The 19,600-nt window shown below is 38.8% G+C and overlaps 1 protein-coding gene across 1 annotated transcript; it reads right to left on the bottom strand.

The window, feature by feature from the left end:
* Window positions 1-12,234: 12,234 nt before the first annotated feature.
* LOC113014970 (doublesex- and mab-3-related transcription factor C2-like) lies at window positions 12,235-15,151 on the bottom strand. The gene is made up of 3 exons (XM_026156855.1): window positions 14,571-15,151; window positions 12,646-12,833; window positions 12,235-12,512 (listed from the first exon to the last, which is right to left on the bottom strand). The coding sequence occupies exons 1-3, from the start codon at window positions 14,977-14,979 to the stop codon at window positions 12,366-12,368; spliced, it is 744 nt and encodes a 247-aa protein (XP_026012640.1). The 5' UTR covers window positions 14,980-15,151; the 3' UTR covers window positions 12,235-12,365.
* Window positions 15,152-19,600: the final 4,449 nt, after the last annotated feature.

Below are 19,600 nucleotides of genomic sequence, written 5' to 3'. Positions count from 1 at the left end.
GGAGATTTATTCTAACTCCTAAACCACAGCGGCCCTAGGCCCTGGGTTTTCACAAATTTTTTCTTTTCACAGCTCTGCGGACGTGATGAATTTCGCTTTTATTGTTTACCTGCTAAAATCCTGCAAGCTTCCACTTAAATCCAAAGCATGGGTCTAAGGATGTTGCCAAAAAAGCAGCCAGGTCTTTCTAAGGAAAATTGTAAGGTGTATTTAGTGCACGGTTGTGCATTTAATCTGTTACAGTTGTTTGTGAAATATTATTTAAAGTGTTAATGGGAAATTTCTTATCCATAAGCTCTGAGTTAAGAATAAATACAAAAAAAAAAAGGGCTTCAGCACTGTATTTACTGTGTTTATGAATACTTAATCTACAAGTGCAATACTATCTACAGGTGTAAACATATTGACATATGTTTCCAACACTAACTGCTCTAAAGATGTGCATAATTTTCAGCATTTCAGGAGTGAGGAAAAATCCAACATGCAGAGTGGAGGAGCAAAATTTCTGATTGGCAAATGATCAAATCCACCTCATCAACCAAAGCCAACCATAGGCAAAAAGTTTTCATGAGCATAGATTTTTTGTTTTAATTGGATGACAGAGAAATTTCACTTTTATTGATTCCCTGGTAAAATCCTGCAACCTTCCACTTAACAGAGTTTTGGTAGAAATGCCGACAGATCTTTTCAGGCAAAATTCAAAAGTACCTTCCATCTCCGACCAGATCAGCTGCGAGGGGGCAACTTCAGCATATTTAATGAAGATGCAACTCTCGCTCTCTTTTTCAGGACAATTTTTTCAATCACAAATTTCAAGCAACAATATAATGATCTACTTACAATATCGAAACTTCAACAGTTTAGTGCAGGAGTGTCAAACGTGCGGCTCACGGGCCGGATATTATTGTATAAGAGATCATTTCATGTATGTCAGTTAATAATGGCTTGTTGGTATGTGGGAGCTTAATCTTCAGCCCTGCTGAAACTCCATGCAGGCAGGGGTGGGACTTTATTTTGATGGGCACACCATCAAAAGGAAACAAGGGGGCAGATGTTCCAAAGACAGCAGGTGTGCAGGCCAGGTGCACAGAGATAAATGCAAGTGTGTCAGGAAAAAGTGAAAAAATGAGCAAAAGCATAAAACGAGTAGCATCTGGCTGCATTTCAATGATATTGGAGACTGGAAAGCTGAGTGAAGAAATTATAAAATTAGGACCTGGCTATAGTGATACCTTTTTATTTTCAGCAATCTAAAAAGGTTTTCATTTTGTCCAGGCCTTAAAACCTCATGTGTGTTCTCCCTAGTAATAGCAATTGCATAAATGTGAGGCTGAATCTAAGTTTATCTCAGTTTAACTATAAATTCATCTCCGCTACACTTGACGTAACTTAACTCTGACCATGAAACCACAGCCACTGTGCACCACTCACACACTGTTCTTTACTTTCAATCCATCACAGTACAGCAAACTAACCTGTTTATCCTGGGGATTTATATGGGAACGTCACACACTTGTTTTTAATGTTTAATACAAGACTTTTTTTCTACCTGGTGCATTTGCAGTTACAGGGTTTAGTAACGATTAATTAAGTGTAATCAAGATTATGCAATCAAGGAATATATGACGCAGACCCAAGGATGATATATTGTGCTGAAGTATGTGTAAGTAAATGACTCTTCATCATTAAATATAATTATGACATGCTTTGTTCCATTTTAGTTCGTTTAAAACACCAGTCTGAGCTAAAAACTTGGAGCCGTCATTTAAGACTCTATTTTGCCAAAGCTAGAGTTCCTTCTTGGGACCCTCTCCATGTTTTACATCGAAGCTAATCACATAATCCAAAGAACAGCCCGGCCCAGGCTTTTGTGGCAGCTAAAGCGACTTGCTCTCCTGTGCCAAATTTGCATTTTTTTACACTTATCAACCATCATCATCATGTTCAGTGTTGCGTGGCAAAACCTGGGTGTGGTGATCACACACCTCTGAAGAAAGGATGTGTGAAAATCATCATGGAGAAGGAACTTTGGTTTAAATACGGGAACACAGCTTTGTATGAATATAAATTAGGCTGATTCATTCTTAAGAGGTCACACTGACAGGCTTTGACTGTGGACTTGAACAGGAGTTAGCATTTCATCTGACACACTGGGACACATGTGGGCAAGCTGAGACTAAGCTGGCATAACGAGTCAATGAAGGAACAGTTGAGATAGAAATGACAACTATGTTTTGTTTGAATTAGTCACTAAAGTTATAAAATAGCCTCACCTAACTTTAACTGCAACCTTATGCAAGATGTGCATGAAATGCATAGTTAGGTTTGGTATCTTAAAAAGTAAAAAGAAGAGGACAACATTTATTTTTATTTTTTTGTCAATATGTAAAATGAGTAGAGTGATAGTGGATCAGAGGAGGCAGGTGGCTGAAGGAGAGAATTTGGACAAACTGCGTGGTGAGGGTGGGCAGGAGCAGAGTTGCAGACAAATGGCCAGAAAAGGGAGAATGATGGAACAGACTGAATTTAGAAAACTGGGCTGTTGGCTAGGAGAACATGGTAGAATACTGGACACAAACAAACACAAATAAGAGATTTTGGATGAAAATGGTAACGGTAGGAGTGCTGAAGATAAAGCAGTAGCAACACCAAGAGCAACGAAAAAAAAAAACATAAGAGAACAAATTCCTTGTTAAACTCGTGCAAAAATGTCATTAAAAACTTCCAGAAAAGCTTTTAAAAAAAAAAATACTGAATACTAAGAATTATAGTTTGATGTACATTTTCCTGGATACAGGCTAACAGAAAATGAAAATGGTTCTCTTTAAGTATTGCAGTGTTTCAATACTTTGACTTTCAATGAATTAAAACCACATACACACAATGTAATGCTATAACACACATACCACTATACCGACCATAGTGGGCCACCTAGACCAAAAATGCCTGTGGCGCAAATCTCTACATGTCAGGTTTTCTCAAATAATTAGATTTTGACACATTAAATTTATTAGATGAAAAAAATAATCTTACACATTTTCATAACTCCATAAAAGTTGTATGTTTCACATGTGCTGTATAATGAGTAACTGTTTTATAGAAACCATTAAAGAATAAAGCTTTCAAGTTTGCCATGTGACATATCATTTCATGTTAATCGCTTTTTGTTACACCGGTACAGCTTTGTTTCTTAATTGCAAATGTCAGTACCTTGCGAAACACCAAGACACACTTCTACTGAATTGTAAAACACAGATCTGGGCATGTTGGATGGTCCTGAGCCAAAATGAATACACCTGAAGTCCTGTCATGAACATACTACTGTATAGACACTAACAAAGCAAATCTTTTACAGACGTAGACCAATGTCGCTGTTGTTCAACTAAAAGTCATTCTCTCTATTGTGAACAGAGTTCTACATATACGTCACTACTAAATATATTTGTTACTTTGTTCTGTCTGTGTGGAAAAATCCCAGTACATCAGCAGTGTCTGGAATAATCACACCAGCCCCTCTGACATCAACAAACCTGTCGCATTCAGTCATCTTTCTTCCTGATTCTGATCCGTTTGAACACCCTCCCCCCCTCCCCCATGATGGTGCTGCCATGTAAAGGAGCAGATGTTGGGTCTGACCATTACCTGCTCCTCGCAAAGTACCATCTTCGTTTGAAGCGTAGTCAAATACAGCAACAGCGACCACGTCCATTTGTGGTGGAAAGGTGGTGAGCAGTTTAAGATCGAACTCCGTAATCGTCTTGAGGCGCTGGTGGAGGTAGAAGATGCTGAGGAGAAGTGGAACGGACCTGGGTTCTAACTGATGAACGGAAGCATGCCCAACAATGAAAACACTGAAATGGCTTACATGGAATTAGATCGCAGAGTGAAGCGGAGCTGTAGACAGGACAAGCGAGACTGGATAGACCAGAAGTGACATGAAGCGCAAGAAGCAGTTAAGAAAAATGACACGAAGACCCTCTATTGCATCGTCTGTGCACTGGTGTGAAGAGTGGGCAGGCAGTACCTGTCAAAGACAAAAATGGCAAGCCGCTGCTGGCCAAATTGGAACGAGACGCCAGTTGAGTGGACACTTCAAAGAGACCTTGAATCAGTACCCCTCGATAATTCATTTGTCTTCAACACGCCCAACCAAGCCAACGACTTAGACGTGAGGACAGGCGCCATAATCACTGAGGAAACAGCAGCTGCTATCAAATTCCTCAAAAATGGCAAAGTGCCAGGTTTGGACATGGTTTCTGCAGAAATGCTTAAGCACGGCAGACAATGCCTCGTCAATGAAATAACGGACCTTTTCAATTCATGCTGGTCATCGATGCGAGTGCCAGACTGCAGCAACTGGCAAGGAATCACACTCCTTTCTGTTCTGGGCAAAGTGTTGAGCTTTGTCCTCCTCCAAAGACTCCATAAGGCGGTGGATCAGAAACTCCGGGAAGAACAAGCTGGATTTCGCAGTGGCTGGTCATGCATAGAACAGATCTTCATCTTGTGCATCATCATCATCAAACAGAGTTTGGAATACCAACAGTGTCTCTCGATTACTTTCGTCGATTTCACAAAGGGATTTGATGGTGTCCATCGAGATTCCCTCTGGAGCATTGCCCCGTCATATGGCATCCCTGAAAAGTTAGTCAAAATATTTCAAACTCTCTACCTTCAATCCAGTTGCTGCGTCCTTACAGAGGATGGCTACACAGATTTCTTCAACACTAAGACTGGTGTGAGGCAAGGGTGTATCCTCTCTCCCTTCCTCTTCCTTCTTGCCATCGACTTTGTTATGTGGAGTGCCATGGACCAAGACGGCTTTGGGATACCTTGCCATCCACCAAAATACCTGAAGGACCTCAACTTCGCCAAACAACATCGCTTTGTTGGGTGACGATCGGAAAAACATGACTAATATGACATCATGCTTGGAGCAAGAGGCAGCCAAAGTGGGCTTACGGATCAGTGGAAACAAGACAAAGGTCATGAGGACAGGTTAGGTGACGATACAGGACCCCATTACGGCAGGACTGCAACTGCTGGAGCTGCTGGGCAGCATCCTGGCAAGTGATGGGGATGCTGAGCATGACGTTGTGTGTCGAATTGTAAAAGCAGGTACGGTCTTTCAGCGGCTCCGGCGGATCTGGTCAACCCTAAAGATCGAACTTACAAAACAGTTCACTATTGTAAATATTGATAGCCTTAAAATTATGACAGCATCATTCAGAAAACTGAGCGTCTGATGCAAGTGTACAGATGCATGACGAGAGCTCTTAGACTGCCTGTCTTTTAAAAAGCCCACAGTATTTAATTGTTATTTATAGTATTTACAGAATCAAAATCTCATTTCAAACGTCACTTCTGTCTTTCTTTGCTCCCTTATCTGACAAGGAACTCCTTTTTTTGCTCCCCTTTGTTAACAGTCCTGCAGGATATTGCTCAACTTTTTCCTTATGCTTGAAACTAAAGGACAAGGCCAGGAATGTTTCTTCAACAGTGTTTTCATTGTTTGTTCATGTCAGCGCCACACCCAGCTCGTTCTGCTCCAGCAGCCCCCAAATGCTTCTCGTCATTAATACCTGTCCACTTTTGTGCAGAAGGATTCAAAAATAACCCCGACTGTGCTTTTCTTTTGATTATTTCCATTCCGAGAGTTTCCCTTTGCTGATCATGCTTGTATTCAAAAAATATCTCTTATCCAAAACTCACAGTTCTTCACTGGAAAACACTCCTCTGAGCTTAGACCAGAAGATCCCGTTTCAGAAATATTCCACCCCAAAAATCCAAACACACAAGCAGTTATTGAACCATTCCTGAAATCGCACATTTTCTGAGGTCATACCTGATTATAAGAGTGCAGTGGTGTTATCTCTGACTGGAGTTGATGATTGAAATAGTTGAGCATGATTGTTGCAAAAGTTTGGTGGCACCATTCTTTTTGCTGTAGTGAGCTGAGGATGAGAAGTGACAGTGTTCAACACTTTAATTTTTAACTGATGAGCTTTTGCACTCAAAATAAATGCAGGAGAAGCGTTAAGTCTCCAAAAATGTGCAAGTGCTTTCAAAAAGAAAGACTTCTGCCCACACAGACCATCCGTCATATTTATTCTGCAGATTTCTGTGCTGCACATCCATGTGCCTCGTCATGTTCAAGAAACCAGTTTCGATAATTCTCAGCTGGTATAGGTGATCCAACATCACTAACCTAACTGTTAATACAAGGCAAGATCCACTCTTTCATGGAGCGGCCAGCAAGTACTGAGCATGACAGCTGAACTTTGTCACAGAGCTACATTATTAGCCAACGTGTTCTCACACCATGGTGTCACATAACTGGAGCATTGCACATCTGCCTAGTTTGTTGCTAAAGGTAAATTTTACCTTCAACGGCAGGATTTTCTATGAGAGATTCCTAGATAAACTTTAAAGTGTGGCATGTTCTGCAACCTACAACGACACTTGAAGGGTTTTATTAGCTCTCGTCTTATCTCAGGAACACCCAGCTCCTCTTCACATACATCAGCTGGCAACAAAACTCCCAACAGCTAGTTGGGCAAATGCTGGGACGTTATGGATATGAAGTGGAAACATATATCATACAAAAATCCTTTACTTTACAGATAATTTTTTCAACATTTTGGGGCAGCAGGATGATAGGAATGTACTGCAGACAGAAAAAGAAATAGTCTGGCACATTAGCCTCTGCATAAGTGTGATTGTTTATTTAAAAAGTAAGACCAAGCAGCAAAAGGTTGGAACAGCTAAGAGGAACATAATCTCTCATATGTCCACAGTTCAGGTTATGTTAAAGGTCTTGGGACACAATATGCTTTTCTTTTTACTTCTTAGTGTTTCTCTTGCAGATCTGACAACTACAATAATGTAGTGTCATGGGTGGTGCCAACAGTCTTATTGTGCAGAGCAAGAAGAGTATCTGTTGACAAACTGCAATCAAGTAAAACTTGAAGTGAATACAGGTAATTACATTTCATGCTTCTTTATACTTAATTTCCAGTGCAAGAGGTATTTTTCAGCCACTGAGCGATGCACAGATCTGCTACTGGCTCACAAATTAAAGATGCTTGCGTAAAATAAATTGTTGTTCTATCTTGAATCATGCTTTAAAAGTTCATCACCTCATTGAAACGCTGCAGGAAACCTGTTGTGCAAGTAACGTGTGTCGGAATGATTATGCATAAACTGACTACTCTTTTTAAGTTATTGAAACTCACTTTGAACTTTAGGATTTATTAACACAACTGAATCCTCTCTCACATCTGTACAGAGAAGCGCTCAGATTAATGTGTGCAAAACTTTTAACAATCATCTACGCAGAAGGTTTCCCGACATGAGGCACCCTGTGTCTGGGAAAAAGTGATAATTACTACAACTAATTAATTTTTATCCATCCAGTAAATGTTTGTAGTCATCCTGATCAGGCCACATTCCATTAATAGAAGCACTTAGTGTCAAAGGTCACATACAGCCCAGAGGGTTACTGTCTTCATGGCTGAGCAACCCATGTCAATTTTGAAAGACATTAAATAAAAACTCCGTACAAAATACTTAAACTCTTAGATGTGATTTCTTATTATCGTATCCTAAATTACCCACCCGGTGTGGTTTCTTTCCCACTGTTATAATTTGAATTTTACAGGACACCAGTTCTTGTGAAAGTCTTTTGTCAGCAGTGATGAGATGGTATCTGTTATCTCTGAATTTGACACAATCTTTCAAAGCAGCTTAAAAAGTCCCTCCTGGTGGAACACAGCCAAGTGTTAAAGCTCTTATCTCTACATCTGCTTTCACTACAGCAACACATTCTTATTCAGGGTGGAGATTCTGAGGAATAATAAGTCTTTCACTCTTACTGGCAGTGATTCTTGTGTTCACATGCTGTTTGTAGGTTTCTTTTCCAAGTCATTTTTGAGTTGCAGAGGATGCTTTCTGTGATGATGGACGAGATTGTGTTATAAAACATAAACATTTGATTTGGTGTGCAAAAGCTAAAGTCAGTTGTCTGACTAAACAAAGAGCAGAGCGTCTCAGAATAACCGCACAGGTCAGCCTGGACACGGAGAAGGACTGTGCTGTAATATAGTGGCACTCAAAATAGAAATGATTGTGACCTATATCCGAGATAATATTTCTCCCACACTGTGCCATTGCACTACATCTTAGGGTTGTCCTTTCAGCCTTGATTGTAGCCACTGTTTGTGATCTTCGATGTGTTTTTTCCCCTCACTACATCCACCAGAACTCTGCGATTGCTCCTTTTCCGTTTTGTGTTTTTGACCAGTCAGCATTCAGTCTGCTCACAATTCCTTCCACTGTGTATCCAAAGGGCTTGCAAAAAAGCAACAAAAACACTGAAGTGGGGACATAAATCCTCTGTGTATTGCACGAGTTAAAAGAGGTACAAACTCTGCATTAGAACACCGGACTTAAAACCCTTATTTCATGTCATGTTGTTGATGCATTATGTCAGTGTTTTCTTTTTGCTTGCAGTTTGGGGCGGCAAGACAATAAATAAATGGTTTGATTTAGGAAAACATTATGATTTGTTCTCTTAACAATGTCTGAACAACGCTCAATTTTGGAGATCACAAAGCTGCCAAGTTTGGTTAAAACTGAAAACACCACTACACAATTACATGCACTCGCTAAAAGCGCTGCTGAAGATCATTATCTTTAGAACCTATTGTCAGTCACAAGTTCCACAGGCAGAGTTTCTAATTGTTTTTGTTTGGGCGGGTTGAACAGTCATGCAAGAAAATGCACTGTTAGGCATCAGTGCAGACTGTGAAACAGACAGTGTGATGATGTCTGAAAACACAACTGGGGACCTTTAACATACAGCAATCACTTTTACCAGTTAAATAATGCAAGACTAAAACAATGCATGATGCATTGGGTGAATAATGAGTACTTTTGCATTTCTTTAAGTGCATTTTTGCAAACAGAACTAAAGAAAAATATAGACCGAGTGATTTTCCATTGCTGATTTTTGGTTTCAAAAGCTTCACCTCTGCAGTGTGCAGCATAACACTAGCTTAAGCTTTCAATAAAACAAGTTCATCTAAGCTGCTTATGTGTTCACTGTAACTGACCCCAACCTTACATACCTGGATAACTCAGGAGAGTCTGTGAGGTTATGAATTTTCCTCGGGGCTGTGTGTAGGCGGCAACTGGAAAATTTTTACCAACCATTATAAAGTGAATCCTGGAAGCATACTGCGTGATATAAATATCAACCCAGCCTTGGTTTAGCTGTTTTTCTTTTTCAATTTTTAGACTAAAACCTACAAAACATCAGACGTCTCTGATCTTTTTCTATCAAACGTACTGAGTTTTTCACCAGGAATCTGAACATGTTTGAGTTGGAATAATTCAACACAAGATCAAAAGATTCACAGTTGGTGCTTTTTCAGTTACCTGGAGACCCCGCATTGTTGAAAGTAAATACACTTGCTTGTTCTTTGTTGCTGACATTCACTGTCATGTTTAATAATGTTAATAATGCATACTTTATTGATCCCCGTGGGGAAATTCCTCTCTGCATTTAACCCATTCACTCGGTGAAGCAGTGGGCAGCCACCGGGCGCCTGGGGAGCAGTGTGTAGGGATCGCACCTCACTCAGGGGTACCTCAGGGTAGTCGTTCAGTGGATTCGAACCCCCAATCTTCCGATCATGGGGCTAAAGGCATGTGAGGCAAGTTTTATGCTGAAGAAGAATTGCGTGTTGGTAATGTTGACCTAAAGAACCTGTTCTGCAGATCTGCATTCATGCAAGTAATGCTGTTAACTCACTTTATTTAATCTGCAATGACTGATTTCAGTTTGTTTCTTTGTCCTGATGAATTTTTCTTTAAAACCTTTGATCCTTATAATCTCTGACACTTTGTGAACAGTGGAGCAAATCTGAAGTCCAGATGTAAACTCAGATTTTATATTTCAGAACCCTCCCTTAGTTACGCTTCCTGGCTGCTGGGAGCTTCTCGTGTTTATATGGGTTTATACACCACTCTGCATTTAATAATTAGTTACTGTTAACTTTTCCACAGTGTGTCTTTTGTCCCGTCTCCCTCCCCTTACCTCCATCCACTCGTAGCAGCTGCCTGCACCTCCCTCAGCCTGGTTCTGTCTGACATTTCTTCCTGTTAAAAGGGAGTTTTTCTTTCCCACTTTTCTCTCTATTACTGTAGAGTCTTTACCGCAACATAAAACCCTTGGGGTGACTGTCATTGTGATTGGGCACTAAGTAAATAAAATTGAATTTTATTGAGAAGAGAAAAGCAGCACTACCCAAAACTGTTAAAAGCCATGCTTTCAGCCAGGTGATAGGCCTTCTCCCTCCTTAAGAAAGACTACCTTAAAAGAACTCACTGGGCACCTGGATCAGCTTTTACTGGCTATAACGAGCAGCATTAGGTTGGCTTTCATTTGCTATTGTTGGCGTATTTGAAGCACCCCTGTGTGCTTTCCTTATATTTATACATGCAAACAATATCACAGGCGCTCATTGCTCTTATGATGAGTTGCCCTTATAATCCTATTCTCTTAAATACTTGGAGCAGAATCTGTTTTCACCCCCACATGTTTTACACTTCATGCATCTTTATTATTTTATTTAAAATTAAGGCATTCATTAAAAACAAACAATTTATAGAAATTATAATATCCTCCTGAGAACAAGCCTATTCATGTATGTCCTTTGTAATGGACATTTGTTTTTGGTCTGTATCTTTTGACTTATTTGAGCTATCTTACTAAGTCCTGATGTAATAAATAGAGGACACCCAGGGCTTTCCCCACTGACATCCCCCGTGTGTTTGGGTGGCCTCTAATACCGCCAAAGAGGAAGGAAATCACAAAAAAGTTAAGTGGGAAGATTTGCTCCTTTCCTCGGTTCTCAGGAGGTTAGAATAAAAGGGCCGTAAATGAATCCAGTTCTGACTGAAGACCTTCCTGTAAGTCCAAAGGGACAAAACAGGAAAAAAAAAAAGGAAGAGGAAAAAACAGCAGGGATGCAAAGAGAAAGAGGAGAAAAGACGAATAAAGAAGAATGTCATCTATTATTTATCTGTATTCTCAGGAATTCAGGCAATCCCCGGCCTCCTGAGTGCTGCACTTAGGGATTTGGCTTGAAGTTGCTCATGCACACATGGATCGTTCTGATGAAAATCTCACCAGTATGGCGAAAGCACAGCACCAAGATGCTAAATAGATCAGCGTGAATGAGTGAAAGGGTCAGTGAATGCCCAGGGACAGCCAAGAGAGCACAAAGTGCTTAATATGTTACTCATTTTAGTACCAGACATGATTTAATGCTGGACCACTGATGTATCTGCCTATTTACAGTGTGCTGTAGCTATGTCAAGACATTTCTCCAGCATTGTTACTTATTCCTATTAAGTGTAATAAACAACACTAATACTTTTGGCTCTTCTTTCAATGTAACACAAAAAATGAGGAAAATGTGGGAGCATTCTTGTTTTTTTGCTGAGTGAAGAGACTCAAACTGTACAGCAGGGCCCTCTACTGGGCCGCAGAGCCACTGCAGGTAGAGTGGTGCATGTTTGGAATTGTTTGGGTAAGTTTGACTTCAAAAACACAGAAAAAAAACTTCCCTTCTTTCTTCACAGTCACTGGATAAAAGCCAGACTTTAGAAAAGTCCGATATCACCCGATGGTTTGGTGAGAACTGCAGTGAATATCTTCAGTTTTCTAATAAACTGCACTGCTGTTCCTGTATTACTACACATCTGCAAAAATGACCCCATGGTCAAAGTATTTTTGACCTTTACAAATCAAATGAATTATATACACTAAAAATAATGTTATTTAATTTGAATAACTCACATATAACTGTTTAATTTGAACAACTGAGCTATAACTTGACTGTGTGGAGTCACTGAAGTCAGTTTGAAACCCCTGGATTAGACTGAAAGTGTATCTGCTCCCCCTTGTGGACAACTTGCAGAATTCAGGGGCTAATTCAAAGTGCTCGGAAACAACAACAAAACAAACAAACAAAAGAAAACAACAACTACCAAACAATATGGCTCAGTTACAAAACAAACTATAATAAAATAAAAATATATATAAAGGAAACGCTACATAGATATGTTGACATATACTTTAATGGAAATTTGAACAACAGTAAATATTTTAAAAAATAAAATAAAATCCTAATAAAACATTTAACAACTGATTTTGAAAATCCAGAAAATAAAACAGATGTGTAACCTATAAATTTTAAACAATTCAACAACAATTCAAGAACCTAAACATGAACTGGAACAAGGGAACAAGAAACACAATAACTTAATAACAGGGAAAACATACATACATATTTTTTTTATGATTCATTCCCCTCATCAACTTGCTGAGCAGCTTCCTGCTCAGTGGCTCTGGGTGCAGGAGGTGGTGGGTGCTGCCGTGACATCAGCTCTTCCTTAAAAGTCTCAGGCAGTGACTGATGGGTAAAGAAGGCTCCCCTGCAAGCCTGACAGAGATACAAGCATATTTATTGCATTACACATCTCTGTCTAAACAATATTAACGAAACATTTCGAAGATCATTGCAGCCATTTTTTTCAGCACATCTTTCATGTAGTGTAGTAGAAACAGTGGCTTACAGCTGGAGGACCAGGCTGTAGTGGGGGAGGGTAAAGGTACCCAACATGTACAGGGGGCAGCCACATTTTGGGCAGGAATTGATGAGATGGAGAGGGATAGCTGCTGGCGTGATAGCCTGGCATGCTAACTGGAAAGTGAACAAGAGGCAGACGTGCCATCTGCCTGAATTCACTGAAAAAAGGTGAATCTGGAAGGAAAGATAAGGCATTATAAGCTACTGTACATTTAAAGACACAACTCTTACTCACACTCAACACTGAAGACATTTTTAGGTTACTTCTGAGTAAGTCTAAATTTTGAGTTATTAAGTCTATTTATTTTTTTAGGGGTTAACCCAAAACTATGGATCAAGATGAAAATACACTAAAACACACAGAATTTAAAAGATCAGATGAAATGAGAAAAATAAGATATTATTTATTTACCCAGGAAATTCCTAAAAAATAGTGAGAATAGCCCAATAAATACAATAAATATTATAAATAAATAAAATAAATACAAGACAAGACAAAGTAGGTCAGTAATATTTAAAAAAAAAAAATCACACAAAATTAGATGCACAGTGGAAAAGAAAAAAGAGATTCGTTTGCATGGATGTACACCCACATCAATGATTATGCAAATATTAACAAATACAGTTTATGAATGTAGTTTAAACTATTTAATTATATAGTTTATTGTTATATATAATGAAACAATAACACTGAATATTTCATCAAGTGGGTGCACCTCCGGCACAAGTTGTTAAACTTTGTGACAAGAATAATCAGCAAAGACCATAAACAAAATTATCATTAGTATTACTTTTATACTTTAAATAAGTCACAGTAAAATGTCTCACTTTGTATGAATTAGAATATCAGTGCTCCATGAGGTTTAAACCTGCTAACTTCAGCCCCTCTCTGTCCCTCTTAATGTCCTAAAGATATTACATTTGTGAAAAGACAAGTCAAACTATTCTCTCACACTTTTTTCTCTTTTTTTGTGCAGGTATTTAATTCAGAATCATGCATATGTTTTTAATGCATATGTAGATGCATTAAAAACAAATAATAATAATAATTAAAAAAAAAAAACCAAAACAATCTATCTTTTTTTTTCTTTCTTTCTTTATTCAGTAAGTGTTGACATAAAGTTGGAGCGGTCCATTTTAAAAAGGAAATGCTACACAACAACAGTCTAACCCTTTCTGTAATACACTTATCTGCATGACACATTCATTTAGCATTTTCAGAATTCACTAATGTTAGGACCTATTGTCCAGAAGTTCAGCAGAGGCTCTCATCGTTTTAGCATTGCTTTTGCCAGACTGAAGGGTTTTATTACAAAATAGCTTTTACATGATTTGAAAATGTGATTTGATCTGATTAATTGCCTCAAACTTAATTCATTTAAGTCTAATACTTCAGTCTGGCAGCCTGTCATCCTTCATCCATGAACTGAAAAGTTGACAAAAACAAAACTATATTGGGGTTTTTTTTGTTTTTGTTTTTTCCAAAACAATCTATCAACTGAAATCCTATGAAGGACATAAGAATGTCAGATTATTATTTCAAAATTTCAACTTACTAATTCAAATTTCTGTGAAAATAACTACAAATTGAGATAATAACCTTAAAAATTTGAGCTATTAAGCAATTAAGAAATTTTAATAGCGATATAGTAACCGGACAGTTGGCTTAATTCTGCCAGTCAAAAGTTCGTATTTATTGGCGGAAACAAGCTCCCATACATGCTAATACAGGAGAGAGAGAAAGATGTCAGTTGAGTTTTAAATTTTTTGCTAATTTTGCTAATTCGTTTAATTCGCTAATTCGTTGCTTATATTAACGACTTTCCCACTTCACGTTAATCCAGTCCGTTGAGCTCAACGTTTCATATTTCATAATTAACAGTATTAGCTTAGTGAGAGGTGTAAATTTACCACCAGCCGACGGCAGCACATCCCTGCTGTCGCGACAGCCGGACTCGGGCTGTCCTCCCGCCTCAGGCCTACTCCAAGGGTAGGCGGGTGGCGGGCACATCGGTTCAGATGTGGATGGAGCACCCCCATCTGGGTTCGAGGTCCCAAAAGCCTTGTCCCCCTGCGCGTTAACCCTTCTGGCTCCAGGCCGGGTCTCTTTCACGGCTCTTTTCATTTCCCTCTGTAGGGCGGCGATCTTCGTCCTCTCCGTTATCAGGTAGCATTTCCAGCACTGGCACTTCAAGAAAGGGCAGATTTTTGTGTGGCCCTTCTTCGGGACGATAATCCCGTGGTGTCGGCACCGGGCGCATTTTGGCTTCCCTGCGTAGTCGTTTGTCCCTGCTGAGTCTTTAGGTAAAGACACGGACATTTCATTAACCGTGGTGTCCGCACTAAATCAACCAAATGGGCCCACTCGTGTGACCCAACGTGAACTATGTTTTAAAAAAAAAGAGCGAGAGAGAGATACAGAGGAAAAAGTATCAATTTCAAGTCTGGGAAATCTGTCACTCTCATTGTCCCACGGGCAGTGAGCCAATCAAGTGCTGAGTTTCTCAATTTGCCTGACCAATCAAATTTGGCAAGTTGATTGGTCAGAGCAGGCTGCTAATGTCAGGTCACTCTGGGGCAAAAATGTTTCTCATTACATCTTAGAACGAAATGTACATTTTAGATAATTTTTTATAAGTAAAGATAAACCTACAGCAAAATGTCATTTGTACAGTATGTCATTCGTATAATTTCGTTAGTTTGAGAGTAAGTTTTGCAAAACCTCACCAAAACCTTGGACTTTTTTTTAATCCACCCAGTGCAGGTGTCAGCTGCAAAGTTTTTTTTCCACTGTGCTGTACAGCTATAACACTTGCTTCAGTAACTGGGTCTCTTCTGCTGGTTGCAGTGAAACCCTGCGCAATCTTGTATCAGCCTCCATAACAGCGCTATATAAATAAAACTGACAGCAGGTTTTTCCGACTTTCTTTTAAACAATGCATATGATGAAAGCGACATGAGGTAGTTTTGAGAGGCAAAAGATGTGGTGCTGGTTTGCATAAAGCATTTCAAGAACTTGGTGCTTTGAAATTTTTTAAGGATAATTTGGGGAACGAACCAAAGAAACCAAGAAAAAGTGAATAGGCTACGTGCACTTTTATTTAAGGTTTTGTTTTTTTTTTTTTTTTTGCAGTTTTTTCAAGGAGGAGCAAATGAACAGATCCTTGTTATCTTCTAGATAGAAATATGATATATAGCCTACTTATGCAAATTAAATCCTATTTAAGAAATTACTGATTTATTACAGTGTAATTGCATTTGGAGCCTCTGAAGGCAGCACAAATGTTTGAGGAGAAACTATAAGATGTTGAAATCAAATAGTTGAACACCTCTTATCTCTTACTGCCCATCAAAAACAAACAAACAAAAAAACATTTAAGCAAATTTTTACACACAATAAATATTTTCAAACACAGCCTGAGGGTTAACATTTAAGACAGAGACAAAAAAATGTAGATCTTTTTTTTTTTGAAGAGATACTGTTTGTATGAATTATTTCATTTTCATGTTAATTTCCTGGCTCAGAATTGGTCTTTTTTTCTTTTACTACATTATAATAAAAATGTCCCATAAATTTGAGTACATGAAAAAAAAATCTGTTTTTAAAAAAAAGATTACCATGAACAGACCCAAGGGCGTAGATTTGGTTTTGGCATTGGTGGGGACGGATGATTCAACCACCGAACCCTGCCCTGTTTCTTTTTTTCCCCCCCCCCCCCCCCCCTTTTTTGTCTTTGCTTCTTGATAAATAAAAAAAAAGGAGAAATATACTTGCCTACATGTGCTATTCTACATGCTTTTAAACCATTTAAAATTACAATTCATAGTTTTATATGTGAAATATATAATGTTAAATTGCTTAAGTATTTTAGACTTTAGTTTACTTCAGCCATATTCCATATAAATCAGGTATCATACAAAAATAAAAATAGAGTCATGACAATAAAAGAATATGACTTTAAGAAATTAACAACATTACTTCAGTTATATTACACCAACATCTCTGATACATTAGCACTAAGGGAACACTGAATGACCTGCTGGTTTTTGTCCATAAAACTACTCGTCTAAGATTACCACAAAGTAAAAGATCTCTCAGCAAAATTATGCAACATTTTAGGCACACTATTGCCCCTATCAAGTCAGTGTGCTGGGATTTTTTTATTATAAACATGAACTACTGTTACAGCAACAGACACGGACTGTTGGTGTCCCACACAAAAACTCAATGTCCGCTATGTGAAGGAGCCAAACACATGCCTGCTCCTCTCGTTAACTGAGATAAACTGCTGGCATATTTGTTTTACATCTATACTGTCCAGCTCTCCTGGTGGACATGGCATACAGCAGCATTGTTTAATCTCATTTGAGTCACTGTTGACCTTAGCCATGTTTTTAGTCTTCTGAGAGCACTGAAGCTTCTTCCAGCCTCAGTATATGCGTTTTATCCTCAGATTAAAATTATTACTATGTGCTTGATGTGCCTCACCTTTGGCCCTGGCTCTTCCCCTCTGACTGCACTAGGACATATTGCCACATGATAAAATAACACATTGATTCGTGCCATATAAAAAGTGAGACGTGTCAATTCAGATTCTTTGTCAAATAAACACTAATGAATCAATTTACACCAGCAGCCTAACAATTGTTAATAATTATTTAGTATTAATTAGTATTTAATAAATACTAGTTAATCTACAGCACCAAATCATCAGTCAGTCACCTGTGACCTTGCCTCTTCACCTCTGTCTGAGCTACAACATGGCAGAGCTGCCTGTCACCTGATGAATAACAGTGAGACATTCCAAATACATGCAGCCACACATGTGCTTCAAATACAGTCATGAACCACCAAGTCATCATCCAACTTCACCTGTGATCTTGTATCACCATTGCTCTCTGAGCTTTGTGTTGGTTCTTCTGTCACCTGACAAATAGGACATACATGACAATAAGAATAAAATGTGGAGCTGCTTCAGTGTTTCTGTCAATTTGTGCAGATCTTGACTCATCAGTAATGTTTGTAGGGTGAGTGCATTTTAAAAACAATTTGTGCAAACTGCACTAAAAGGTGGAATATTTGCAAAATCATAACTACCTCATGATATTTTGTCTCAAAAATTAACCCTATGAATATGTCAGTACCACTAGGATGAAATTATTGTGTCACCAACATTTTAACGTTAGACATATAATTTTAACAGCCTCTGTAAACTAATACCCTGACTTGCTCGAGGCTGCCGTTTTCTCTGACAGTTTCAATCAAAATTAGAAATGCTACTGTGGGAGACTGAGATAACTAATAGTGCTGCATGTTGTGCAGTTAGTTTCCAAAACACGTTATTCATGGTTGCATACAGTTTTAGACTGATGTGGGCCAAAGCCTAGCATAGCCTGTAACGTTATTGTGACGGACACATTTTATGAGTGAACTTGACTTTAAGCGACTTACAGGTTTCTTTGAAAAATACTTTCTTATATCCAGGATCTTCCGTTTTCCTGCCGTCCTCCTCACAGCGCAGGTTTGCCGCTGCTAAAACTAAACAGAGCTCCCTGAAAGGCACAGCCAATCACATTGGCCAGATTTGTCACATGACGTAGGACTCCAGTAGAGAACGTAATTTGACTCTTTCTGCACCGCTGGATGGATGAGACGTTGACAGATCGTTTTTTTCTTTCTATCGGGTTTGTTTTTCTTTATTCGCAGAGATCAAATTATTGGTGGGGACAATTCAATAATCGCTGGATATTGGTGGGGACACGTCCCTTCCGTCCATGCCAAATCTACACCCTTGAACAGACCCAAAGTCCTGAAATCCCTCAACCTTACCATGATCTGGCAAATCTACCCCCAGCTCAAGAAATGGGAACGCGACAGATCTATATATTTTTTTTAGATCTGAATAGCTCTTTTCCTGCTACTTATTAACAACTGCCTCATTTATTTTTGTTGTAACTAAAGTTTTTTGTTTTATTTACATCACAGAAAAATTAAGCTGTAGCCGAAGGACATCAAACGTGCCTCTGACAAAACAATCCACACATGAGGAAAATTAAATCAAACATACCTTTAACCTTAGATTTAAATCACGGCAGAAGAAGAAAAATTAAATATAGTAAACCTCTCATGTTAGCCCAGCTCCAGATGAGCTCTTATCATCATCAAGTAACTTGACACTGAAACGTTATCACACTACTGGATAATAATGCAATTTTTGTACAAAAGTGTAATTTTGGTATGTTTAATTTTTTCCGGACAATTCCAAAGATTAACCCTCCCTCCCTCTGTAACTGATACACATTTCAATCCAGTTGCAGACTGAGCATATGAATAAAATGTAAATGAATTTGGTTTAAATTATGTATTTCTTTTCTCATAACTTTTTTAAAATTTTATTTCAATCTATAGCTAAGGGGATGAAGTTTTGGCCATTGATGCATTACATCCATGCTGTGGCTGTAGCTCAGGTCGCAGAGCAGGTCAGCCACAAATCAGAAGGTCGTGGTTCAATCCCAGGCTGCCTCCTGGCTGCTTATGCCAAATATCCTTGGGCAAGATACTAAAAAGCTTCTTGGATGAGAGGTGAAACGTCTTCAAGCAACTTAAAGAAGTCCAGATGCTTTTCTTTGCAAGCTCCTTTGACTACGATGACCTGGATGACTGAGAACCAGCAGTGGTCAGAGGGCCTGGTGGCGCCAGTGTCCGGCAGCCTGTCAGTGCACTTTGTAGCTGTGGCTACTTTCTCCACTGTCATATAAAGACTACGAATAAAAATAAAGTTTAATTATAGGATTAAACCCCCAGTAAACTAGTCTATATTGATGTACTTAAAAAAAAAAAAAAATAGACCATGCACCGACATTTTTAATCAGTGAATGTGTTGCTCATAGTTGACTGAAAACTGCTAAATATTCTTCATTGCAATGAATACACTTGAGAA

This window comes from Astatotilapia calliptera, chromosome 22, assembly GCF_900246225.1.
Source record: "Astatotilapia calliptera chromosome 22, fAstCal1.2, whole genome shotgun sequence".
NCBI lineage: Eukaryota > Metazoa > Chordata > Actinopteri > Cichliformes > Cichlidae > Astatotilapia > Astatotilapia calliptera.
Note: the sequence above shows the minus strand (reverse complement) of the source record. Positions and strands in the feature narration are given on the sequence as shown.